Source organism: Sarcophilus harrisii, chromosome 4, assembly GCF_902635505.1.
Source record: "Sarcophilus harrisii chromosome 4, mSarHar1.11, whole genome shotgun sequence".
NCBI classification, from domain to species: Eukaryota; Metazoa; Chordata; class Mammalia; order Dasyuromorphia; family Dasyuridae; genus Sarcophilus; species Sarcophilus harrisii.
In genome coordinates this window covers 89396870-89424828 of record NC_045429.1, presented here as the reverse complement: position 1 = coordinate 89424828, position 27959 = coordinate 89396870, and the positions used below count along the sequence as shown (strand labels likewise).

Here is a 27959-nt window from a genome sequence, read left to right as displayed (position 1 = left end):
GGAGGGGAATGTATAAGAGGCTGGGATCAAACTACCTGGGGTGGCTGCACAGAGAACTAAAGAATGAGGAACTTGGGAATGGGAACTATAGGATGGAAATTGGTATCTAGTTAAGACCGATCTTGGCCCCAGAAATCTCTTGGAGTAGTATTTGAGGGTGTTAAAAGTGAATTCTCGAATATGAGAGGAGGTTGAGAAAGCTTTCAGTTCCAGTTCCTAGATGCAAGTATTCCATCATAGGAAATGAAGTGAGAAAGTGATAGTTTTCGTCTTTTCTCCTTATATTATTCTATCAAAGATTTCCAATAAAACAACTAAAATCCTAGTGAACAGGCAGATAAATGAAAACTGAAGGGAAAATGGCTGCTAAGGTATCTAAATGACTATCTTCAAATGTAAGAAAAAATGCATAGGATAACATAGGAATAACATAGGAACATAGCAGAATGCTCCTGAATAATGCAAAAGAGAAATAAGAATCTTTTTATATATATATATATATATATAGCTTTTTATTTATAAGATATATGCATGGGTAATTTTTCAGCACTGACAATTGCAAAACCTTTTGTTATAATTTTTCCCCTCCTCCTCACCCTCTCCCCCAGATGGCAGGTTGATCAATACATATTATATATGTTAAAGTATATGTTAAATACAATATATGTATACATGTCCATGCAGTTATTTTGCTGTACAAAAAGAATCAGACTTTTAAATAGTGTACAATTAGCCTGTGAAGGAAATCAAAAATGCAAGCAGACAAAAATAGAGGGATTGGGAATTCTATGTAATGTTTCATACTCATTTCCCAGAGTTCTTTCACTGGGTGTAGCTGGGTCAATTCATTACTGCTCTATTAGAACTGATTTGGTTAATCTCAGAATTGATCATCATATTGTTGTTGAAGTATATTAATGATCTCCTGGTCCTGTTCATGAGAAATAAGAATCTTTAAAGAAGTGAGAGGGGAGAAAATGGCAGAATTTATGATCTGCCCAGTAGAAATATGTAATGGAATAGAAGAACTTCAGTCCACAGTGGTAATCTGTCAAAGAAGAGAAACAGAACAACTGATTGAGAATGTAAATAAGGAGTTAAGAATTTAGCTATCTGGGCCCAAGGAAAGAGACAAGACTTGGAAGGAGAAAATAAACGTTTGCATTTTATCAGCTGGTTGCATTTTGGGTGAATATTTACTTGTAACTGAAACTAAGGCTGCCTCCAGAAAACCTCCCTGAGAAACCTGCTCCCAGAGAGAACCATCTTATGTTATAAAGAAGAAAAATACCACACAAAATATTAGAAAACTGCTCAGAACTTTGAATATCAGAAAACAAAGTAGTAATTAAAATGATCACCCTTGGGGGAAAGAACAAAAACTTATATTTTGAAGTATTAAAAAACTCCTCAGATTGGCTAAGATGACAGGGAAAGATAATGATAAATGTTGGAGGGGATGTGGGAAAACTGAGAACTAATGCATTGTTGATGGAGTTGTGAAATGAACCAATCATTCTGGAAAGCAATTTGAAACTATGCTCAAAGGGCTGTAAAACTGCAAATCCTTCGACCCAACAGTACAGTAGTACTATATCCCAAGGAAGTCATAAAGGAGGGAAAAGGACCCACATGTGCAAAAATGTTATTATTGTATAAAAAATGATTTTAGAAAGGCCTGGAATGATATACATGAGCAAAACAATCACATTTTACACAGTAGCAGCAAGATTGTGTGATGATTAACTATGAAAAACTTAGTTCTCAGTGGGTTCAGTGGTTCATCTGTACCCAGAAAAAGAACTGTGGAGATTGAATGTAAATCAACTGAATACCATGTTCACTTCTTTTTTCTGATTTTTTTCTTCTTTTGTAGTTTTTCCCTTTTGTTCTGATTTTTCTCTCCCAACATGACTCATAAGGAAATGTGTATTTTAAAATACACATGTATAATAATGTTAATACATGTACAATACATGTAATAAATGTTAAACACATGTATAACCAGGAAAAAAACAATTTTTAAAATTTTTGAGGAGTTGGAGAAGAGCAAGGAATTTTTTATTAGACTACATCACTGAGTGAAAAAGGTAGGAAAGAATTAGGTAACTAAGCAGGAAGAAATAAAGGAAATAAAACTACAAAACTAGGGGAAAAGGTGACAAATGAGAATGGGCGGGGAGAGATAAGAGGAAATTCCAAAAGAATAGAGTTTCCTGAAATTGGATTAAGCAAAAATGATTTTAGGGACAAAGAATTATATTAAAAGAGGAAGAGGAACAACAATTTCCAATTTAGGGGGAAAACTATGCTAGAGGCAAATGAAGTGAAATATAAATTTAACCCATAAATTTAAATGTGACTGAATGGATTAAATAATCCCATATATGAGAGTTAAAGATGATATAAGGGGAAAAAATCCTGAATTGTTTACAATGTAAATATCCTTTTTTAAAAAAGATACAGAAAATAAAAATCTTCCATATATAGGTGAATCCAAGAAAATGAAAATTGCAATTACACCATCAGATAAAACAAAAACTAAAATTCACAATGTAATAAATAAAAAATGTAATAATACAAAAGTATCCATAGAAAATAAAAAAATTTTAAACATTTCAAATTCATCTAAGCTCATAAAGGAAAATTTAGTAGATACAACTATCCTTTTTTGATATGTAATGTATTACTTAATTTATAAGTTACAAAAAAAACCCTAAAAATTCAATATCGCCAAAAGATGACAAAAAGTAACAGAAAGGGAAATCCATCCCATTCAAAATAACTACAAAATGAAATTTATTAGGGAGATTCATCTACCAAAACACATGAAATATTTGCATAAATTCAATTACAAAGTGCTCCTTAAAGAACAATTTAAATGTCTGGGTATTCAAAGCTCATGACTGCATGGTACCAATATAATAAAAATGGTAAGACTGTCAAATACCAAGTAATATACAAAATGAATGCAATACCAAACCATTAAACTTTATAGAACTCCATAAATAATGAAAAAATGCATTTAGGAAAACAAAAAAAGTAGAATGTTAAGGGAAATGAAAAAAATAATGAAAGATGAATAGCTAGAGTTCAAATTATAAAGGAGCAGTCATTAGAAATTTTATCCCCCACTTCTATGCTTTTGCTTAGGATATCTCCCATATTTAGTCTTCTTCCTCCAAGAACTGGCACATTTGCACAATGCAGCATTGCTCAGGCAACTTCCATATATGTATTCATTCAATTTAATACAATAAACATTTGGTAAGCACCTACTTTCTGCCAAGCCCTCTGCTAACTTCTGGGGGTACAAAAAGAGGCAGAAGAAAAGGCAGGAGACTTCGTATAGAAGGTGAGATTTTAGTTGGGATTTAAAGGAAACTGGGGAGGCAGTTAATTGGAGTGGAGAAGGGAGGACATTCCAGGGTCCAGGTTCCCAGGTGGGAAAGCCAGAGAAAATGCCAACTGCCAGGAGATGGAATGTTTTGTTCAGGGAAGAGACAGGAGGCCATTGTAAATGAATTAAAGAGTATATATTGAGAAGTAAGGTCTAAGAAGCCTGAAAAGTAGGAAAGAGTTAGGTTATAAAGGGTTCTGGATGCCAAAAATAGCATTTTGTATTTGCTCTTGGAGGTAAACTGCCAGGAGATGGAATGTTTTGTTCAGGGAAGAGACAGGAGGCCATTGTAAATGAATTAAAGAGTATATATTGAGAAGTAAGGTCTAAGAAGCCTGAAAAGTAGGAAAGAGTTAGGTTATAAAGGGTTCTGGATGCCAAAAATAGCATTTTGTATTTGCTCTTGGAGGTAATGGGAAGCCCTGGAATTTATTGAATAGAAAAATGACATAATCAGACCTGAATTTTAGGAAAACCCATTTTAGTGACTGAATAGAGAATGAATTGTAGTGGAGAGAGACTTGAGGCGGGCAGATCTACCAGCAGGCTATTTCAATAATTAAGGTGTTAGTTGATGAGGATGTCAGAGAAGATCAAGGGGCATATTTAAGAAATGCTGCAAAAGCGAAATCATCAGACCTTGGCAATAGAGTCAAGATGATGTAGAATGGAAAGGCTTTTAAAAAATGGTGAAATATATAGATTGCTTGTAGCTAGTTGCAGTCTCTAACCATGTAGTAAGAAGCTTTTTTTTTTTTTTTTTTTTTTTTTTGGTTGGCTGATACACAATCAGAACTTATATCAAGGGTATAAGTCAACCTCGTCCTTGACTTTTTCATTATCTTCAGCTACACTGTAATGATTTGGCTTTGCTGAAATCACTCAGAAAGAGAGACAGAGACAGAGACATAGAGATAATAAGGGAACATACTCTGGGGCTTTCTATTAATACCTTGTGGTCCCAAGAAGGAAACCTTACTCAGTGATTTCTGAATTTCTTTTTTTTTTCTCTTCCAAATGAAAGAAATGGAATCTTTTACTTTATATGTTTTCAAAGGTCAGGTGACCAAGTGTCCAGGATCCTTCGTATCTGGGGTCTTAACCACCAGCTCCTTATCATGCCCCACAGAATAAGGACTAATCCTGCATGAGTGACCTTCAGGATCTAACTCAATGGTAACTGAGATGAGGACCCATTCAGCAGTTATGCTAACTGAATCTGAATTTGAACTTTGTGGAAACAAGGTAAAAATTGAGGTAAAAGTGAGACCAAGGTTAGGGAAGGAAGAATGTGTCCCTGAGATTTTGTGAGGGAAAGTTTTGTTATTCCCTTTCCTTCTCCCCCCTCCCCCCCACCCCTCTGTTATATATATGAAATTAATACTCCTTTGTAAAAGCTAATTTATGTAAGTGGTTAAATGGAACTGTGGCATTAGTTACTGGCACCTAATGTTGACATACAAGGACTACTGAGAACTTGTAAACACAGTCAATAAAATACAAAGCACTTGATGAATCGGATTTAGGAACATTTAGCAAATAATTATTAACAGTACTAAGAGAAGTCTTTAACATATTGGGATTTTCACTGCTTGAATGAACATGAAAGCACTTGTTCCATTCTGCACCAAAGCTAACTTTCACAGAGCAAACCAAGAAATTTATGCAGCTTCTCTACTCCTCACCAAGTTCCTTTTGAGCTCTTCCATGGCTTGAGTTCAGTTCTTAATTTCCTTAGAGGCTTTGGATGTAGGAGCTTTGACTTTGTGGTCATCTTGTGAGTGTGTTTTGATCCTCCTTGTTTTCCATAATTATTTCCAATAGTCAGAAACTTTGTTTCCTGATTATTTTCCTAGCTTGTTACTCTGCTTTTAACTCTGTTAAAGTAGGGCTTTGTTTCCCGGGTGCGAAGGTGCATTGTCTCAGGCTTCAGGGTTTTGTGCAGCAGTTTTCAGAAATCCTCCCAGGAATCTGACCACAAGCCCTTTTTTTCTGCCTCCATAGTTGTTAGGTATGTTCTACCCTACTGTGCTGGGGCTTCACTGGCCTGGGCTATGCTGGGACTGAACACCAGACTCCCACCTTATTGCCACAGGCTCTCTCCACTGACCTGCAGAGTCCTCCCTGGTGTCCTAGAGTTGAGAGGTGAAGAAGCTTCCAGCACTGCTGCTGACTTATAAGTCCTGTCTCGCTATTACTGGGGTCTGGGCTGGAGCTGCAGACCGGGTCAGCACCCAGCTTCTCACTATGGTTCCACAGACCTTTTCTGCTGACCTTCCAGCTCCTGTTTGGTGTCTCAGGGTTGAGAGGTCTGGAAGCCACTAGCACTGCCGCTGATTTAGAGGTCGGGTAGGGCCAGGGCAGGTTCTGGATCTGGGGCTGGGGCTGGGGCTGCACACAGGACTCTCACTCTAATGTCACAGACCTTTTTTGGAGAACTTCTAAGTTGCTTTCAGCTAGCTACTCCATTTTTTGGGGTGTTCTGATGCTCCAAAATTTCTTTAGAATCATTATTTAATGGGGCATTTTGGGGGGAGAGATTGGACAAACTCCTACTTTTTCTCCACCATTTTGGCTCTGCCTTTCTCATAGTTCTTAAAAAACAAAATACTTTCTCTTCCTGTGGACTCTTCTCCCTTGTAGCAAAGCCTAAGAAGATATTGGATAGTTTGACTGACTTTTAGGAATCTCCTTATTTTTGAAATACATTTATTGAAGTAAGGTTTTTTTTTGCTTTTTTTTGGGTGCAGGGACAGTATTTGGATAAATTGGGAAAGAGGCCAACCATATATAATTTATGCTAACTGAAATTTTAATTGGGTTTGGAAGTAAGAAATGTTAAACAATTTTACTTTAGACAATATGTATGTCTAGAAAAAATGAAATAATATTCTAAAATTTGTTTTGTTTAGGAAAGTTTTAAGTTTAAAAGTTTATAAAAGTTGTTTTAAAAGCTTTGCAAGTGTCCTTATTGTTTGATTGTAACTAACTTAAGTTACCACAAGATGTCAGGATGACTCTGTCTACTTTTTAGAAACCTCAATTTAACATGTGTGTGCATTACTATAATAAATTATTCAGTTTTATACAATTACATTTAAACTGTATACTCACATTTCCTAAGAGAAATACAACTACCCAGAGAGGAACAATTTCACATTAAGGTTTTGTTTTGTTTTAAAATTGTTCAGATCATTCATTTAATCAGTATAAGGAATTCCCAAAATGGAAATTTCTTCCTGTCGTGCAAATCAACACTTTTATATAACTTATTGTCTTAAGAAATTACTTGGAAGTATTGAGAAGTTAAATATCTTTCATATAGTCACATAGCCAAGGTATATTTGAAGCAAGAATTGAACCCAAATTTTCATGATCCCAAAGCCTAGCATTTTTACTTTTAAAAGAGATTAATTGACATCCAACTGACATTTGTAGACTCCATTTTGTTTATCTCATTGAAGTATATGTTATTGCTGCTGTTGTTGCCATTGCTGTTTACTTAAGTTAGCTTTATTGAAACACTTTTTTTCCTTTGTGAATTGTCCCCTCTATAATTCACTTTAAGGCTGCTCCTTTTTTGGGCTTTGCTTGTCCAAGAGCCAAACTGTCCCAGATTATGGTATTACTTGTTGCCTGATAATGGGACTATCTCCTATAATGTGTTTTTCCTATTGCTGTGGGAGAACACTTTGTTAGGAGTCAGAGAGAGAATATTCCCACAGAATTCTCTTTGAATCAAGGCTTTATTTTGCCAAAGCAGGTAGCCAAATAGTAGGGATAACTCTTTGGCAATTGGGCAGGGGTGGGGGTGGAGGGGAGAGAGAAGAAAGTTTATATCCATTATTATGGCTCTCAGTCAGATTAGGAATGCTAAAGCCACTAAAAACAGAATCTTTTTCAAACAGTAGCTTAGCCACAGGATCTGTTAAAAACAGAGTTAGTCAAAACAGCAACTGGTTGCTTGGGTTCAAGGTTCAGTTTATGGGACAAATGTTCCTTCTGTGGGCCCAGCAGATCTAAACATAATCTTAGTGATTTCAGAAAATATTTGTGTTAATAATTTTCATAAATTAGTCAAGGGCCCAAGGTTAGGGTCCAACATGTTCTCTATATCATCACATCTTTTCATAGCTCTTTTTTGATTTTTCTTTATCTTTCATTATTCATAACTCAGTTAATTGTTACCATGTATTATACACAAGTCCTCTTTACCTATCCCACTTCCTTTCTAGTTCTTGCCCAGGTGCGTCAGAAAAACATTTTTTTCCTATTCAACCTAATTCTTTTTACAGTTTTAAGTCCTCCCTCTCTCCAATAATAAGCCTAAAGAAAAAGTGAATCATCCACACTTTCTTAGAAACATTTTTTGTGGAAATCACTAGTGCATTGTCCAAATACCAATTTGGTTAATAATAGAAAGAGAAATTGGTGGCTCCAATGGACTTTACTCTATGGACTTGGTTTTTACTCAAATTTAGGATGTTAATTTTTCTCCTCCTTTGAAGGTTGTCAGAGTTAATTATTTAACAACTCTGGTTTTCCCTATAATGACAGGATATTAAAAATAATGTTGGGCAATTTAATCTTCCTATTTGAGTATAAGTTGTTGAATGATTTAAGTGAAATATGAAAGCTGTGTTTAAAAAGAAATATAGATAACTACTGTAAATAATTAACTTTTTTTCCAGAGAAATTCTACATATATTCACTAAGGAAAACTTCATTGTGCTTTCAGCATAGTTCATGGCTTTGTTAAACCAGTGAAGATGAGGCTAAAAGGATTGGCTTTTACCATGATACTGATTTTTTCAGGACAACTCTTTGCAGAAGGTAAAATTATACCCTTTAAAAATATAAATCTAAAATATCTAACCTATGTGTTTGTGTGCTCTTGCTGTCCTTTTGCCCTCTGAAAAACATTATTGTGTTCTCTGTAAATATTATTTTCCTTATTATTTAGCATAGATATTTTTCCTTGAATGAAAATGATAAATTTTTTTTTACAAAAGATTACCTCATTAAAAAAAAATTTCAAAAGTTAGAAATAATAAAAGGATTAGACACTGAAACAGTGAGCTATCTCTTGTAACCAATTTGCATATTAATACTTTTATATATTTTGCCCTGTCATCCTTTTTATTTCCTTTTGTGTCTCATTCTTTGAAGTATCAATTCATGAGAGAGAAACTATAGATAGAAGCAGAGTTGTATGGTAGAAATTGCTCTGTGTACCAATTTGTGCAGTCCAATTCTACCACTTAACTTCCCCATGATGATTCTCTTTATTATTAGTTTCACATCTCATCCCTCAGTTTATAATCTCCCCAATTCTTGTGGGTACCAATTACTCTTAGGAGCTTTCATTTCCAGTCTCCTGACGCATCAATTTTTTTCTATAGAGACAAAATCCTCCCAAAAATTGGGAAAGAAAATGTTTTACCAAACTCTTACTTATGAGACAAATATAATCCTAATGCATAAACCAGGGAAGGGTAGAGAAAAGAGAGAAAGACCAATATAGATTATAGATTATATTATTATAGACCAGTATGATTAATAATAAATCCAGGCAAAAAGGGACTACAACAATATATCCCCAAAACATCCATTATGATCAAGGTGGATCTATTATCCCTTATCTGTAGGGGAATAATATTTGGTTTTATATTTTTGTGTTGGTTGTCTACATTATTCTGGGTATCAAATTCTTATCTGAGATACTTTTTTTTCTGAGTCAACTACTATTCTTTTTTAGCTGAATAGCATTTTGCTCACACTAAAGTTTTTCAATTTCATGTAATAAAAAATTATCTGTATTATTCTTTGTAATTGCTTCCATTTTTTGTTTTGTTAAAAATTCATCCTCATACAGAGCTGTGAAAAATATATGACCTCTTTCCCTTCTGATTTTTTATAAGATCTTAAATATTTAGTCAGTTATTCATGTACAATTTACTATGAAAGATGCTGTAATTTGTTCATCTAAATCTAATTTTTGCTAATCTGTTTTCCTATTTTTGCCATAGTTCTTTATTTGTTCCTTTGGAATTAAGGAAGACATGTTCTTTTTCAAGATTTTTACTAAGTTGTTTTATTATCTTTTTTTTTTAACATCACCAAAATTTCCCCCAAATCTCAACTCTACCATTTCTCCTTCTGAAATGCTTCAAATAATTTAGAAAATGCAACAGATCAAATCCTGATGGGGAGATTTCAGAAAATTTACAATCATTTCTGCACAAAAAAGCAGACAGTTCGGTGGACATTGGGGAAGGGGTGTATCCATTATTCTGTAGAGCATTGCAGTGAAGAGAGAGGCAAGGCAGTAAGAAAAGGGGAAGTCCTAGATCCATACAGGGTCACATCGTGTAGAGTACCAGAACAGATGTCAACTGACAGCTTTTTCACTCACTACCTAGCCTGAGTTATAGATAGATCCAGGGTAGACTGAGAAAAGATCTGTCCTCAAGGGTGAAGGGATAAGGGTATTCAGGAGTAAGAAGTGGTAGTGTGTAAGGAGGATTTTCATAATCTAATGCTAATAGTGTGATTTAGACCCTAAAAGCAGAGTAATGTCTCAGTTCCAGGCCAGTCTGAAACATGTAAGGAATAACTATGGCAGGAGTACCAGACCAAAGAGAAGCTTTACTTATGTCCAAGTAAAAATTCTCTAAAAATTAGAAGGGATCAAATAGAAGTCAATGATCCCATGAGAAAACAAAAAAAATTCAAAACAAAGTTAAGAGACCAAAAAGAAAATGTAAGGCATCTTACAGCAAAACAACTGAGCTAGAAAATAAGTCAAGGAGAAAAAAAAAAATCCTTAGACTGTTTGAATGCAATGACAAAACAAAACAAAAAAGAAACTAAACACAATATTTCAAGAAATCTTATAAGAAAATTGTCCATATATTTTAGAACTTGAAGGCAAAGTGGAAGTAGAAAGCATCTACCAATCATTTCCTGAAAGAAATCCCCAAATAAAAATATCAAGAAGCATAGGTAAAATCTAGTACTTCTAATAAAATCAAAAAAATTCCAAGCAGTCATAAATAATTTAAGAATGAGGAGCTACGTCAACATCACACACAAGTTAGCAGTCACTTCTATTAAAGAAGGAGGGGCCTTAGCATATGATTTTCCAGAAACGCAAAGGATATAAGCTTACAGCCAGGGATAACTTACCAGTAAAACAATATAATCCTTTTTGGGGAGATTATTTGTTCATTCATTTTTAGTTGTGCCTGATTCTTTGTGACCCCATTTTTATTATTTTTTTTTGCTAGAATATTGGACTGGTTTGCCATTTCATTCTTTAGTTCATTTTATAATTGAGGAAGTGAAACAATTGGATTAAGTAATTTGCCCAGGATTGCACAGTTAATAGGTATTATGAAGATGCCTTCCTCTTTCCAAGTACAGTGATCTATCCACTGTATCATATAGCTGACCAGCATTGCTGATGAAAATTCGAGAGCTTCATAGAAACTTTGAAGTTTAAATACAGGAGTTATGAGAAACATAAAAAGATATATACATATGAATAATAAGGGACTAAACAAGGACAAAGTGCTTACAATCTTATATGGAAACATACAAGTTTCCCTATCATTGTCTGGAATGATAGAGAAAGATTAAATAGAAGGGCTGAGAATGGTTATGTTATAGCTTAATGTTCTTAAGAGAAGTGTAAGAAAAGAGGAGAAAAGAAGAATATAGAGATTGGGAACAAAAGAAAAGAAAGGTAGGGAGATATGGAGATAGCTTTGAAAAACTTAGGCACTTGGGACAGCTGGATGGTGAAGTGGATAGAAGTCCTGGAGTCAGGAGGACCTCACTCAAATTTGGCCTCAACTACTTGATGCTAACTGACTGTGTGACACCAGACAAGTCATTTAATATTGATTGTCTTACCAAAAAAAAAAAGACTTAGGAACTTAAATCAATGTAATAATCAACCACAATTCTAAATGACAAATATTTAAATATGTTATCCCACTTCCAGAGATAGATGAAGTACTCAGTATAGATTGATACACACACACATACATGTATACATTTATACACATATTTTTCTTTAGGTATGACCAATGTTGAAATTTGTTTTGGTTGTTTATACGTGTTTTCATTCTCAATTGGGCAGAGGTTAGGGATGGTGTGGAATGGGAGGAAAAGAGAATTTTTGTTGATTAAAAATAAAATCTTATAAAAAACCCCAACAATATAAAAATAAAATCTTTTTCACTCACCTCCACTTTTTTTTTAAAAGATATATCCTGTGAAATGCCTCATGTTGAAAATGGAAGGATTGCTGAATTTTACTATACTTTTAAAAATCATTACTTTCCAATGAACCTAGACAAAAAGCTTTCTTTTTTGTGCTTGGCTGGACATACAACTAAGACTGGGAAACAAGAAGATAAAACTACATGTACATCAGAAGGATGGTCTCCAAAGCCAGAGTGTTTCAGTAAGTCAGCTTTCATTTCTCAACAAAATGTTTTTGACTATGAATGCCATTAATTTGAACATGTCAGGGATAAATAAAACTTTATGAATTGCTTAATTTAAAAAAGCATATAGCATAGAAAATAGAATGCTGGGCTTAGAGTTAGGAAGAAGTATCTTCATATACTTCCTCAGATATTACTGTGAGAGTATGAGTTATAATACTTAACTCTCTAAGTGCTTCAAGCAACTCTCTAGGATTTATCTATCAAGTCATAGATAGATGAGTTGCAGGGCTTGAATTCTGTATTGGTGGAAGAAGTTTCCACATCAAGATTTTCCCTCTAGAGAATAACTAATGGTCATAAAGCAAGTTTGAGGACTTGGCACAAAAATAGATTAGCTATTGATAATTTAGATGTCTGCTTGCAAAAACTACCTATTTATATTCCTTGATAATATATCAGTTGGGAAATGGCTCTTAATCTCATAAATTTGAGTCAGTTCCCTATATCTCTCTAAATTGAGATATTCATCTAAATTGAGATATTACTGTCACAAAGATTCCCCTCCCTGCATTTATCTGTTCTCTTCTAATTTTTGATGTATTAAAAAATAAAATCTTTTTTATTTTATTTGATGAAAATTATTCATTTTAACTCTTGTGAACCTTTCTATTTCTTGTTTATTAACCAACATTCCCCCTATCTATTTATCTGACAAATGTAACTTTAATTTCTTTGTGAAGTCACATCTAGTGTTTAATTCCTGTATCCATTTGGAACTTATCTTGGTATCGATATGGGATTCTGGTTTATAACTAACTAGTTTTTATCATATTGATATCCAACTTTCCCAGTAGTTTTGGTAAAACAATTAGTTCAAACCCCAGTTTCTGGAGATTTTGGATTTATCAACACTACTATTGTGCTTAACTCTTTCTATGTACCATGTGCCTAATCTATCCCATTGTTCAAATTTTCTATTTTTTACCCAGTAAAAACTTAGCTTTTTTTTTTTTTTGATGATTATGACTTTGTAGAATAATTTGAGATCTTATATTACTAGGCCCCTTCCTTCTACTTTTTTCATAAATTCTTTGATGTTCTTGGCTTTTAATTGCATTTTGATATTATTATTTTTTTAGTTCTATAAAATAAATCTAAGGTAATTTGATATGTACAGACTCAACTAAATTAAAAGATGATGCCATATTTACTAGACTGCCTAAACCTACCTATGTTTTCTGTGATCATTTAAAATGGAATTTGTCTTTCCTTACTACATTATGTTAGTAACAGAAAGAAATGATGATGATTTCTATTGGTTTGTTTTATATTCTGAAGCTTTGCTGAAGTTAGGTTGTGTGATTTTGTTTCCTTTTTCTCCTATATTTATTCCTTCAACTTCTTTTTATTGTTTGAGGGCTGAAGCTAATATTTTACAATGATGTTAAATATTAACAATGTTAATAAACATCCATTTTTACTCCTTTTCAAAGGTCTTAGCTTGTCTCCATTACAGGTAAAGACACTTTTAGTTTGAGATAGTTAACTATCTATCATTTTAAGGAAAGCTGCATTCATTAGCTTTCTAGTGTCTTTAAAAAAAAAAAACAGGAGTGGATATCACATTTTGTCAAAAAGTTTTTTCTTCATTGATATAATTGTATGTTTTTTTGTTGCTTTTATTATTAATTTTCTCAATTATTGTTAACTTTTCTGATGTTGAATCAATTCCTAATTCCTGATATAAATCTACCCTGATCATAGTATCTCTCACCTTGCTTCTATGTTGCTATATATTCCTTGATAATATTTTATTTAAATTTTTAAAAATCAGTATTCATGAGGCATTAATTGAGGAATTGTAATTTAATGGTTTTATAAGGATTTTTTTTAGCAGCATGGCCAGTTCATTGATTTTCCTTTTCTTCTATCTATTAATAAAAAATATTTTGAGATGTGAATTTCCCCCCAAGCACTTTTTTGTTTGCATCTCCAAAGTTTAAGTATGTTGTTTCATTGATTTTATTGTCTTTAATGAAATTATTGTTTTTATAGTTTGTTCTTTGACATACCCTTTCTTTAGTATTAAATTATTTTTTTCCAATTAGTTTTTAATCTTTGCTTCAATGGCCCTTTATTGAATATAATATTTTATTTTATTGTGATTGGTTAAAAATGAATTTAGTAGTTCTGCTTTTCTGCATTTATCTGTGTGATTTTTATGCCCTAACACATAGTGAATTTTTGTGAAGGTTCTATATACAGTTTAGTAATAGATATACTCCTTTTTAGTCCCATTTAATATTCTCTATAGGGTTTTGTATATAATTTTGAAAAAATTCTATTCAGACTATTTATTTATTTGGGAGTATAAGGGAGGGTTAGAGAGAACTGATAGGGATAAACTAAGTTCCCCTATTATAGTTTTACAATATATTTCTTCTTATAAATATTTTAGTTTTTCCTTTAACAATTTAAATGCTATGCCATTTGGTGTATATATGTTTAGTAGTGATATTAATTTATTAGCTATGGCAGGGATTCTTTTTTTCACTCGTGACCCCTTTTTGCTTAAGAAATTTTTAAGCCGCCCTAGGGATATAGGTATATATAATAAATATACAAATCAAACATTTTTCTAATTTTAATTTTTTTTGTGAATTTTTTTATATTAACTTTTTAGTGACGAAACCCATGCCAGGGTTATTTTTTACAACATTATCCCTTGCACTCACTTCTGTTCCGATTTTTCCCCTCTCTCCCTCCATCCCTTCCCCTAAATGGCAAGCAGTCCTAATATATGTTAAATATGTCGCAGTTTATCCTAGATGCAATATATGTGTGCAGAACCGAACAGTTCTCTTGTTGCACAGGGAGAATTGGATTCAGAAGGTAGAAATAACCCAGGAAGAAAAACAAAAATGCAAACAGTTTACATTCATTTCCCAGTGTTCCTTCTTTGGATGTAGCTGCTTCTGTCCATCATTGATCAATTGAAACTGAGTTAGGTCTCTTTGTCAAAGAAATCCACTTCCATCAGAATACATCTTCATACAGTATCGTTGTTGAAGTATATAATGACCTCCTGGTTCAGCTCATTTCACTTAGCATCAGTTCATGGAAGTCTCTCCAAGCCTCTCTGTATTCATCGTGCTGGTCATTTCTTACAGAAAAATAATATTCCATAACATTCATATACCCCAATTTACCCAACCATTCTCCAATTGAGGGGCATCCATTCATTTTCCAGTTTCTAGCCACAACAAACAGGGCTGCCACAAACATTTTGGCACATACAGGTCCCTTTCCCTTCTTTAGTATCTCTTTGGGGTATAAGACCAGTAGTAGCACTGCTGGATCAAAGGGTATGCACAGTTTGATAACCTTTTGGACATAATTCCAGATTGCTCTCTAGAATGGTTGGATTCGTTCACAACTCCACCAACAGTGCATCAGTTTCCCAGTTTTCCCACATCCCCTCCAACATTCATCATTATTTTTTCCTGTCATCTTAGCCAATCTGACAGTTGTGTAGTGGTATCTCAGAGTTGTCTTAATTTGCATTTCTCTGATCAATAGTGATTTGGAACACTCTTTCATATGAGTGGTAATAGTTTCAATTTCATCTTCTGAAAATTTTTTGTTCATATCCTTTGACCATTTATCAATTGGAGAATGGCTTGCAAATCAAACATTTACTGACAATAAATCATAAAGAAATTTCTTTTAAAACAATTCTTTGGTATACATATTTTATCATTTACTAAAGATGAAAGCAAATTTGTATAATAATGAGGTGAATGTGCTTGTTTTATTTATACATAAAAATTGAATCTTGATAGAATATTGCTATCTTATTGGAAGAATTGCTATCTTTTGAATTTGTTTTAATATTTCTTGAGGTTTCATTAAAAACTGTTACTGTTACCAAATTTTTTGCAACCTTCACATTCACTTACATGACCCCACATAGGGTTGTATCTCACAATTTAAGCAGCTTTGATCTGTACTGCTTTTCAGGAAAATAACTTTTCCCTTTTAATTAGGACTATTTTTGTTGTTGTTTTGCTGAGATCATATTTGCTGCTACTGACTTTATTTTTACTTTAGTTGATTCATAATATATTCTTTTTAGCCCCTTATTTTAATTTTGTATATTTTTCTGTTTCAAGAATGTTTTTTATAAGCAACATAGATTCTGGCTTGTAGTTCATTCTGCTCTTCTATTTTATGGACGAGTATATACAGTTTACATTTACAGTTATGATAGTTAATTATGTGTTACCCTTCATTTCATTTTCTTATATTGTTTCTTTCTTTGTTTCCTGATCTCTCTTTAAAAGAGATTTTTTTTTTTTTTGCTTCTGACTAATCTTTTCTTTGATGTACAATCCCTCCAATTTAACCATTCTCCCTTTCACTTAACACTTTTTCCTTCTTTATCCCAGTTTTCTGAAATGTATTTCTGAGCCCAATTGTGTGTCTATATCTTCCCTCTTCTGATCAGTTAGGTGATGGTAAGGTTCAAGTTTTGTCTGTACTCCCCACATCTTTTTTCTTATATAGACTTCAAATCACATATCTCATCTATGTAAAATAACTTTCACATTTTTCTTCTTCCTTCACCACCCTCCCAGTGTATTCTTCTTCCTCTACTTTTCCATCCTTTTTAAGATCATTAAAACATAATCAATCTTCAGTCCTCTTTCTCATGAGACTTCATCTTTGACCACTAATCATGATAATTCTGAGGGAATGTGTCATCTTTCCATATAAAAATGTAAAGTATAATTTTGTTAAATCCCTTGTGTTAACTCACTTATAATTACTATTTCAATATTTCTCTTGAATCATGTATTTGAATATCAAAATTTCTACTAAGTTTTGGTCTTTTAAAAAAAATCAGAAATATTTAGAAGTAGACTTTCTTTAGAAATCTCCCCCCCACACACACACACACCGATTATCTTAAGATTATATACTGTTTTGTTGCTAAGTTATTTTTGGCTGTACAAATGGGTCTTTGCCTTCTGGAATCTTATTCCAAGTTCTCTGCTTCTTTATTGTAGTGGTTGCTAACTCATAAGCTAATTGTGCTTCCTTAGTAATTCATTCTTTTTTTCTGGCTTTTTTCAATATTTTTCTTTGGTGTAGAAATTCTGGATTTTGGCTGTAATGTTCCCAAAGCCTTTCATTTATGGGTTTCTTTCAGGAGGCGATGAGTGGATCATTTCAATTTCTAGTTTTCTCTCTGAGACCTGGGCAATTTTCCTCTATGACTTTTTTGAAATATGATATACAGACTCTTTTTTTTTGGTGATGGCTTTCAAGTAGTCTAGTGATTCTTAAGTTTGCTCTCATTAATCTTGATTTCCAGGTGTGTTTTTGCTGGGAGATACTTTACCTTTCTTCTGTTTCTTGCTATCTTTTGAATTTGTTTTAATATTTCTTGAAGTTTCATAAAAAAACTTTCACTAAAAGTTTCATTAGTTTTTATTTGGTTGATATAATTTTCAGGGAACTATTTTTTGGGGTAAAGTTTTGTACTTCTTGTGTCAAACTGTTAATTCTCTTCTCCTATCATTATTCCCTTTCTCTATATTCTTCCCTCTCCACCTCCCCCCCCTCCTTTTTTTCCTTAACTTCCCTCATTTGACTTTAAAAATCACTTTTTATCTCTCCTTTTTAAACTCTTGTTTTTACTATTCAGAGAATTCTGGTTGGATTTGTGTCCAAATTTTGTTCTCCTTAGAAATTTTTCTTGTAGATGTTTTTGCATTATTCTCTTCTGGAATTGTGTCTTGAGTTTCCTTGTCACCTCTTACTGGTGGAATTACTTTTGTCATTGCTTGTTTTTCCAGACTATTTCTGGACTTTAGACTTTATTCTAGTGCTGATTTCTGTACACTTCTGGGAGGAAAATCTATTCTAATCTTTCCTTTGCATCTTTTCACTGCTTTCACAGCTTGGGCTTACATGTAAGCTTTCTATGTTCCCAAATGATATGATTCATGGACACTATTCACTGACTTCCTGGTTTGAGTCTGGCAAATTCTTGATGTAGAGTTGAATCTATTGCCTTGTCCTTGTTTGGAAGTTTCAGAAATTTGCTATTGGATTCAGTCACTATTATCCTGGTACAAAGTGCTACAGGTTCAGAATGACCTTTTGTTTGTTTGTTTTAATAAATAGTATTTTATTTTTTTCAATTACATATAAAGAGAGTTTTCAACATTCAATTTTTATAAGATTTTGAGTTCTAAATTTTTCTCCTTCCTTTCTATTCCCTCTCCCCAAGATGGTAAGCAGTCTGATGATCAGCATTTTTTTTTTTCATATGACTATAGATAGATTAAATTTATTTATCTGAAAATTGTCTGTTTATATCTTTGGGCCATGTATCAACTGGAGAATGACTTGTACTTTTATAAATTTGACTCAGTTCTATAGATATTTGAGAAATGAGGCCTTTATCATAGATATTTTCTATAAAAATTTCCCAGCTTTCTGATTTCCTTCTAATTTTGGTTACAATGGTTTTGTTTTTGAAAACCTTTTTAAATTTACTGTAATCAAAATTATTCATTTTGCATTCATTTTCATTTGCTCCTTCTCTCTTGTGTGATTATAAAGTCTTCCCTTCTTCATAGAACTCACAGATAAATTATGTCTTGCTCTCCTATTTTGCTCATGGTATTTCTATGTCTAAATCTTGTACCCATAATCTTGTACCATGTGATAATGGGCACTCTAGTTTCATCCCTGATCTTATTGGGAAAGATTCCTGTTTATTCCCATTACAGATTATGCTTACTGATGTTATTAGATAGATACTGTCTATCATTTTAAGGAAAGTCCCACTTATTTCTGGGCTATGTAGTATTTTTAGTAGAAATGAGTGCTGTATTTTGTCAAAAGCTCTTTTCTGCATCTCTTGAGATAATCATGTGATCTCTGTTTTTTTTTAAATTGATATGGTCAGTTATGCTAATAGTTATTTTCTTAAGCCAGCCCTGCATTCCTGGCATAAATCTCATTTGGTCATATTGTATTATTTTGGTGATAAATCACTATAATCTTTTTCTAATATTTTATTCAAAATTTTTGCCTCAATATTAATTAGGGAAATTGGTCTATGATTTTCTTTCTCTGTTTTGACTCTTCCTGATTTAGGTATGTATCAGTACTATATTTGTGTCAAAATTTAGTAGGACTTCTTTTTCCAAGTAGTTTATATTGTATCAGAATTAATTGATATTTAAATGTTTGGTAGAATTAACTTGTAAATCCATCTGGCCTCGGAAATTTTTTCTTAGGGAGTTCATTGATGGCATGTTCAGTTTGTTTTTCTAAAATGGGATTATTTAAGTATTTTATTTTCTCTTTTATTATTTTGGGTAATTTACATTTTTGTAAATATTCATCCACTTATATTGTCAGATTTATTTGCATATAGTTGAGTAAAATAGCTCCTCCTAATTATTGCTTTAATTTCCTCTTCATTAGTGGTGAATTCACCCTTTAAATTTTTTATACTAATTTTTGGGGAACAAATTAACCAAAGGTTGTTTTGTTTTGTTGTTCTCTTCACACACACACACACACACACACACACACACACACACACACACATAATCAGCTCTTAATTTTATTAGGTTAATAGTTGTTTTATTTTCAGTTTTTAAAATTTCTCAATTGTCATAATATCTAATTTGGCATTTAATTAGGGAGTTTTAATTTGTTCTTTTACTAGCTTTTTTAGTTGCACGCCCAATTTATTGATCTGCTCTTTCTCTATTTTATTCATGCAGCAATTTAAAGATATAAAAATTCCCCTAAATAATCTATAAATTTTGGTATGTTGTCTCATTATTGTCATTATTTTTGATGTAATTATGTATTCATGATTTGTTGTTTGACCTACTCATTCTTTAGTATCATGTTATGTAGTTTCCAACTAATTTTTAATATATCTTTCCATGGCCCTGTATTGCACGTAATTTTTATTGCTCATGATCTGAAAATAATGCATTTAATATTTCTGCCTTTCTTTATGTGATTTTGGGACTTTTAAGCCCTAATGGAGGATCAGTTTTTGTGTAAGTGCCATGTATCACTGAGAAAAAGGTATATTCTTTTCTAATTCCATTCAGTTTTTTCAGAAGTCTGCCATATCAACCCTTCTAAAATTCTGTTCAACTTCTTAATTTCTCTCTTTTTTATTTTAAATTAATTTAGTTCTGAGAGGGGGAGCTTGAGGTCACCCACTAATATAGTTTTGCTGTCTATTTCTGTAATTCACTTAATTTCTCCTTAAAGAATCTGAATTTTATAGTACTTGGTGCTATATTGATTTTAGTATTGATATTAATTTACTATTTCTGATACCTTTGAGCAAGTTTTAGTTTTCTTCCTCATATCTTTTAATTAGTTCTATTTTTGCTTTTTCTGAGATCAGGATTGATACCCCTGATTTTTTAAAACTTCAGCTAAAGCTCAATATATTCTGCTCTAGTTTTCTATCATTACTCTGTGTGCTTCTCTACTTCAAATGTTTCTTGTAAATAATGTATTGTAGTGTTCTAGTTTTTTTCCTCTCACTCTGCCATCCACTTCTGTTTTATAGGAGAGTTCATCCCATTCACATTCAATTATGATTCTATTCTCCATTCTACTTTCCTCTTGTTTGTACTTTTTTGTCTCTCCTTTCATTCTATCATTCCACATCATTGTTTTGCTTCTGCTTCTCATTTCCCTCAATTTGTACTCCCTTCTATCAGCTTGCCTTTCCACTTTCTTTTCTCCCTTCCCTTACTACTCCCCTATAGGCCAAGATAAGATTTCTTTATCTGAATGTGTATGTTGTCCCCTCTTGAGCTAAATTCAATAAGAATAATGTTCAAACAATGCTTACTCCCTATCTTCTTTTCCCCCACAGTAAGAGTATTTCATGCTTCTTCATGTGATATAATTACCCATTTTGCTTTCCCTTTTCTTTTTCTCCCAGTTCAATAATTTTTTAACTCCTTAATTTTTTAATGTCACAACAAAATCAACTTATACCCATACCCTCTGTCTATATATGCTCCTTCTTAACTATCCTAATACAAATATTGTTCTTAAGAGTTACATGCATCATCTTCCCATGTAGGTATATAGACAGTTTAATCCTATTGAATACCTTTTTTTTTTACAAATCTTTTTTATGCTTTTCTTGAGTCTTGTATTTGAATATAGAATTTTCTGTTTAGCTCTGTACTTTTTGATCAGAAAAATTTCAAAGTCCCCTATTTCACTGAATGACTATTTTTTCCCATACTCAATGTTACTGGGGTAGTTGATTATTGGCTATAATCCAAGCTCCTTGCTTTCCAGATTATTTTATTCCAAGCCCTTCAATTCTTTAAATTCTAAGTAATCCTCACTTTGGCTCCTTAATATTTGAAATTATTTCTTTCTGGTTGCTTGCAGTATGTTTTCCTTGATGTAATAGTTCTGGAATTTGGCTAAAATATTCTTTGGACTTTTCATTTTGAGATTTCTTTCAGGAGGTGATTGGTAGATTCTTTCAGCTACTATTTTGCTCTCGGTTTTAGGATATTTGATCAATTTTTCTTGATAATTTCTTGAAAGATGTTGTCCAGGCACTTTTTTGGATCATGGCTTTTAGTCCAATAATTCTTAGATTGTCTCTCCTGAATGTATTTTCCAGTTCAGTGGTTTTTCCAATGAGGTATTTACATTTTCTTCTATTTTTTGTTATTTTGATTTTGTTTGATTGATTCTTGTCTGATAAAGTTGTTCATTTTCTCTTGCTCATTTCTAATTTGTAAGAAATTATTTTCTTCAGTTAACTCTTGTACCTCCTTTTCCATTTGGCCAATTTTACTTTTAAAGAAGTTATTTTCTTCAACTGATTTTTTTTCATTTGACCAGTTTAATTTTTAAGTTGTTTTTTTCAGTCAATGTTTGTGGTTCTTTTTTAAAGATGTTGACTCTTTTTTCCCACAATTCTCTTGCATAATTCTCATTTCTCCCCAATTTTTCTTTTACTGTTCTTACTTGATTATTAAAATCTTTTTTTAACTCTTTTAATTCATATTCCCTTCTGAGACTTTGAGTGTAGGCATTTTGACATTGTTATCCACTTTTGTGTTTGTATTTTAATTTTCCACGTTATTATAGTAGTTTTCTATAGTCAGGATTCTTTTTTTGGGTGGGGGAACACGTGTCCTCATTTTAAAATTGAACTCTGTTCCTGGGATACAAGGAGCATTGATTGAAGTTTCTTGTAATGGAAACTAGGGACTTGATCACTGACTTTGTGCCTTGGAGCATCTGGAACTGACCAGTTGCCCCCTATGCTAGGGTAGTCTCAATTCTCACTTAAAAGATGTATGATCCTTCTCCTCTCCCTGGCAGAGGCCTCTAGTCTTCACTTGAAGACCTTCAAAACTAGCAGATTCTCTTCTCTGGAGACAGTCAAACCTGGTCTAATTTTGCCTGTTGTGCCCTGGGTTCCAGGGCTGGTAGTTTGCCTCCTAGGCTGGGACTGGAGGTTTCATTGTTGGTTTACTATGTGGGGCTTCATGATTACCATTCTGTTCTATAGTTAAGAGCCTTCCTCCTGACTTGCCTAGACTTGCCATCACTTGAGATGGCTATGCTCCCCTTTTATCCAAGTGAGACAGAACTTTCTTGAAGCCCTTCTAAGTTGTTTTGGCCTAGAAAATTGTTTCCCTCCATCTTTTTGTGGATTCTGTCACTCCTAAATTCTTTTAGAGGCTTGATTTAACATTGTTTCCAAGGGAAAATGTAGAGAATTCAGGTAACTTTCTAGCTCCTCTCTGCCATCTTAGCTCTGTCCTTTAGATTCCCCTTTGTTCTAAAACTCTTGCCCTAGTTATTCCACTGTAGACTTCAGCTTGGGCTGGAGGCTAGAATGGAGTCTCCACTCCATTCCTGGGATCAGAACTATGCATTCATTGGTTGGTTGTACTGCAACTAATTCTCTCTGCTACCCTAAGTGCAAGTTCCCTTTTTCTGTCCCTAGTCCAATTCAAAACTGAGTAGTGGATATTTCTGCCAGATGGTGTCTGTTCTGCATCTGTACTGTTTTAGACAACCACTCCATCCACCCAGAATCTCTTTCAGCCTTAGTCCTTCTCCTAGTACATAATCTTGGCTCTCTATCAAGTCTTTAGCCACTGTATTGCTTTACAAGCCATGTACTCTTTTCTGGCCAGATTCTGTCCCCAGAATCTACCTACCTCTCTGTTTGTCCTCCTAATCTGACCTGAGCTAGAAAAGCGAGTCTTTATGATTTCCTAGATTTCTCAATGAGAATTTGTTCTAGTGCATTTTCTAGATGTTTGTGAAGGAGATTTGGTGGGAAGCTAGGATATAATTCTTTCTGATACTCTTACATCATGACTCTGTTTGATACAATATGTTGTAAAGCCTATCCATATTTGATAAAGACAGTTGATTTATTCATCTTTAGTGACATGGTAGAAGGAAGTTTGGATTTGTATGTATAGAGATAGGAAATGCAAAATTTTCAAATTAAAATCATTTTTGCATGTCCAATTGTTTTTCAAAATTATTTTGTCTGGAAAAGGTATTCTAATTTATTAGAATCTAGAATTTTTCAAAGTTTAATGAGGGCTTAAAAATTAAATTCAAATACAATTTAATTTCCCTCCACTTCCTTAAATTCACCATTTATGTGCAAAAGAGCTTAATTGCATTATTAAAACTGAGGTAAAATATTTCTTTTTACTACAGAAAAATGTAACAAACCAGTCTTGCATAATGGCTTCTTTTCTAACCAGAAGATGTTATACAAAATTCAAGAAACTCTTCATTACAGATGTACTTCAGGATATAAAACTACTGGAGGAAAGGATGAAGAAGTGATACAATGTCTTTCCCAGGGATGGTCTTCTCAACCAAGTTGTAACAAGGAACTTGGTATGTGTTTCTGAATTCCTTCTGATATGTCTAGATAAGTTCCTTTACTGTTATTACTTTTTTTTGGAAGGTGTGTGTGTGTGTGTGTGTGTGTGTGTGTGTGTGTATGCTTTTATAGGTATAGTACAATCTTCCCCTGAGACTAAAGCCATTGAAAATTAAGGAATATTATGAAGACTTATATTGAAGAGACAGGCATTCAGTTGAAAAAAATAAAGGTTAAAGAATTACTTTGGGGATCATTTAAATGTTGGATAAATATTTTAACATCTCCATTACTCTGACAGCATGATATAGTAACAAAACAGTGAACTTAAAGTCATAAGATCTGAGTTTAAATCTTGGCCTTTCTCCTTACTACTTGCATGATCTTTGTAAAATGTGGGAGCTGACCTCGGTGGTCACCATGGTCTGTTTAAAATAGAAATCTTATTATCCCATACCTTTACATATAAGAAGGGCAGCAATTTGCACTTTGTGTGAATATTTGATAGCCCCTAATCTTCCAAAATATATCTGCATGTTAAAAGAGAACACCTTTTTTTTAATCTATATGGATTTATAATTGATACATTTTAAGTCTATGGAAGATGTACAATAGCAATAGCAGCTATAAAATTCAAACAGATAGCCTTTGATTACAAATCAAATGATTTTTTAAAAATTATAGTCAGTCTCAATTGGGATGGAAGGAGAGCAAAGAAAAATAATTTTAGGATATAGAATACTTTGGTAAGAGAAAAGTATGGCCTCTGTGCATGCTGCAGCTTTTTGGAGCCACAGGTAAAAGATGGATGACACGAGGATATCACAGGTGGATGAGTGGCCCTGAAAAGGGCTAATACTAGAGGTGTAGTCCTTAGCGCTTGGTCAGACATTGAAGATGCCAAGGTTATCCTAGGCCATACCCCGTCTTGACTTTTGTCTTGCTATTGAACCTTGATTACTCTGTAAGACAGAGACTGATGACTCTGTGCAACTCTACTTCACTTAAATCTAACTCATATGTAAGTCAAGACATCATCAAGTGATGTCATCAGTCCTCTTTGAAAATGAAAAATAAGCAACAACAAGAATAGGATGAAGTAAGGGGAAGGAGTTTTTGAGCAGTAGAAAGTAGTCATGATCAAGCAAGTGGGTGAAAGAATGAAGAAAGAGAGGGTAATGAATGTCAAAGATTTCCATCAAATGCTTTGAAATGTTTCTAAGCTTACCCTGGCCAAATATTATTCTATATTCAATGGTCCAGGATTTTGAGATTTCGTAGTATTCTACATTAAGTGATAATAGATTTGAAGGTTTTATATATATGTGTCTGTTTGGTGGTGGTAGTTTGTTTTTCCAGAAAGTGACCTCAACATGAAATTTTTTGGGAAAAAATTTTTATTAGAAACCTGCATGGCCCCTGAGTTATATAATGGGAATTACTCCACCATCCAGAAGATCTTCAGAATAAAAGAGAAACTGCAATATACGTGTGATGATGGATACTTTACTCCTGGGGGAAAGAGATTTGAAGAGGCAGAATGTCATCCATATGGATGGTCTCTCACTCCAAAATGTACCAGTAGGTGATAGCTTTGAAAAAATTTCCTTCTGTTAAAAAATTGTTCCCTTTGTTCTATTTCATTTTATATAATCTACTTATTGATACACACTATATTTCATAGGCTTTGCTTTGTTTTTAGCTAATGATAGTGAAAAGATATGGACTTCAAAAATTTAATAGGGGCAGCTAGATGGCACAATGGATAGAGCACCAGCCCTGAAGTCAGGAGGACTTGAGTTCAAATTTGACCTCAGACACTTAATACTTCCTAGCTGTGTGACCCTGAGCAAGTCACTTAACCCCAATTGTCTCAGCAAAAAATAATTGATACAGTTATGAGGGGAGACCTTTAATTTCTATTTTAAAAGTTATATTAAGGAACCTAGTTGTGTTATCTTTAATGGAACCATTTTTGGACATCATCAAGTTTCATTTTTTTATTTTAAAATCCTTGAATGATTATTATGTTGTCATTTAGAAATAGACTGTAAGTACTTATTAAATATTTAGTATGTATCAGGCATAATGCTAAGAGCTGGTGATACAAAAAAAAGCAAAAGACTATTCCAGGTCTCAAGGGACTCACAGTCTAATGGGGAAAACAATATCTGAACAATAACATATGTAAACATTAAGTGAATTTTCTTTGTTGCAGACATTAACTTCTTGATATTTTAATTCATTGTTTTCAGAATTAACCTGCTCTTCTTTAAGAGTAATAGAAAATGGACACTTTGATCCTGTGAAGAAAGCCTATGAAGAGGGAGATGTAGTTCAGTTTTTCTGCCTTAGAAATTACTATCTCAGTGGGTCAGATTTAATTCAGTGCTATCATTTTGGATGGTACCCAGAACCTCCAGTGTGTGAAGGTAATTTTGGTTTTTTATTCATATTCATAAACATTAAAATAAAATTTATCAATTTGAGTGTGTAGGAGCTTTTGGAACTCTGAAATAAATCTTTAATAATTTCTAAATCTTGATTTAATCATGTAAAATTATGTTTCCAAACACACATACATAATATATAGTAACTTTTCATATATATCACATATGTTAAATAGTAACTTATATATCATATAAACACATACATACACGTATACATATATATACATATATATGTATCATTTCATTTTGTTTCTAATAAGAACATGTCTGCCAGTATATATCACTATTCTTTCTGCAATTTGTAATCCTAGTTGTCTGGGACACTGACACTTGAAATGACTTGTCTAGGATCACAAAATCAATGTATGTTGGAAACAAAGCTTGAATCCACATCTTCTTAACTCTGAGCCAAGCTCTTTATCCATGCTGCTTTTCTAAATGTTTTGGTAGAATCTTGAAGTAATGAACTCTTACTGACTGCAAGAAAGTATAAACCAAGAGATCTCAAAATAATATGGTAGATTGGTGTTCACAGCAACATTTAGCATTGCATCTTGAATGCTAGACTTTTTTTTACTGCTGTACAGAACACCTGAATGATTATTTTTAAATGGTTTGGTTCTTAAATGATGTTTATGGTCAAATTCTGTTGTTTACTTTTTGAGGAAATACTGTGTTTTTGAGTCACTAAAAGATGACAGTTTCTAAGATACCAAACTGCAATTGACACCTTGGCAACTTTTATCCTTTGCTTTGAATTCTGTATTGTGGAATTAAGTATAGTAAGTCTCTCTTCCTTGTGGCATCTCTTCAGATACTTAAATACAGTTATTAGGACTCTCTTGAGTCCTCTCTCATTTAATCATTAATTTAAAACCATCATTTTGGTGATCTTTCTTAACCTGTGGTACTTAGTTTAGATGTAACTTAACCACAAAATAGACCATTTCATCATAGAAAGTTATTTTTATTTATTTATTTTTCGTGATCTTTCACCCATTGGTCCTCCCCTCTAGCACCACAAAGAATAAGTTGTGGGCTTGTTTTACATTGTATTTCTTCCAAATTTTGAAAATAGTTCTCTTTTCTCCTTTAATTTACTCTTTCTAGACTAAATATTGAGTTCTTCCAGTCATTTCTGCTCTGGAACTATGTATACAAGTGTAGGGCATAGACCTAAATTATGGAATTGATAGCTTTATGTAACAATAGATTGTAACTTTTACTTACAAACTTAATACTGCAGAAGTAGAAATCACTTTTGCTTTCATATATATGTATTTAATAATTAATTTATCCTACAAACATTAATTTAACTTTAATCATCATTGAAAAGACAAAAACTAGTCTTTGTTTTCAGCCTTGAAGTAGATTGCAATAACCTGTATAAATCTTTTATTTATTTGTTTTCCATCTATTCATCTCTTATTTATTTATTTATTTGCCATTTTGTTCATTTTTAAATTATTTATTTTATATTCCTGATTAGGATGAAAAATAATGTATTATAATTTTATGGCAAAAAGTATTATGCCCTAGTGATTTAGTTTGTTATCTTCTAAGTAGATCATTTTTTTCTTGAATATAGATTCACTTAAAGTTTGTTCCAACTCCTCAAACCAATGGTCTTGCTTATTATGTATCATAATAAGAGATGCATTATAGTATGATTTTTTGGGGAGAGGATTGTT

The 27959-nt window shown here is 32.9% G+C and overlaps 1 protein-coding gene across 1 annotated transcript in view; it reads left to right on the top strand.

Annotated features, from left to right (window-relative positions):
• Positions 1-7987: 7987 nt before the first annotated feature.
• The window catches only part of F13B (coagulation factor XIII B chain), a 39621-nt gene continuing 19649 nt past the window's right edge, over positions 7988-27959 (top strand). The window contains exons 1-5 of the mRNA XM_003767549.4: positions 7988-8233; positions 11673-11873; positions 23647-23832; positions 25223-25399; positions 26074-26250. Coding sequence (XP_003767597.2) covers positions 8170-8233; positions 11673-11873; positions 23647-23832; positions 25223-25399; positions 26074-26250 — 805 coding nt within the window. The 5' untranslated portion in view covers positions 7988-8169. The remainder of the gene's footprint in view (positions 8234-11672; positions 11874-23646; positions 23833-25222; positions 25400-26073; positions 26251-27959) is intronic.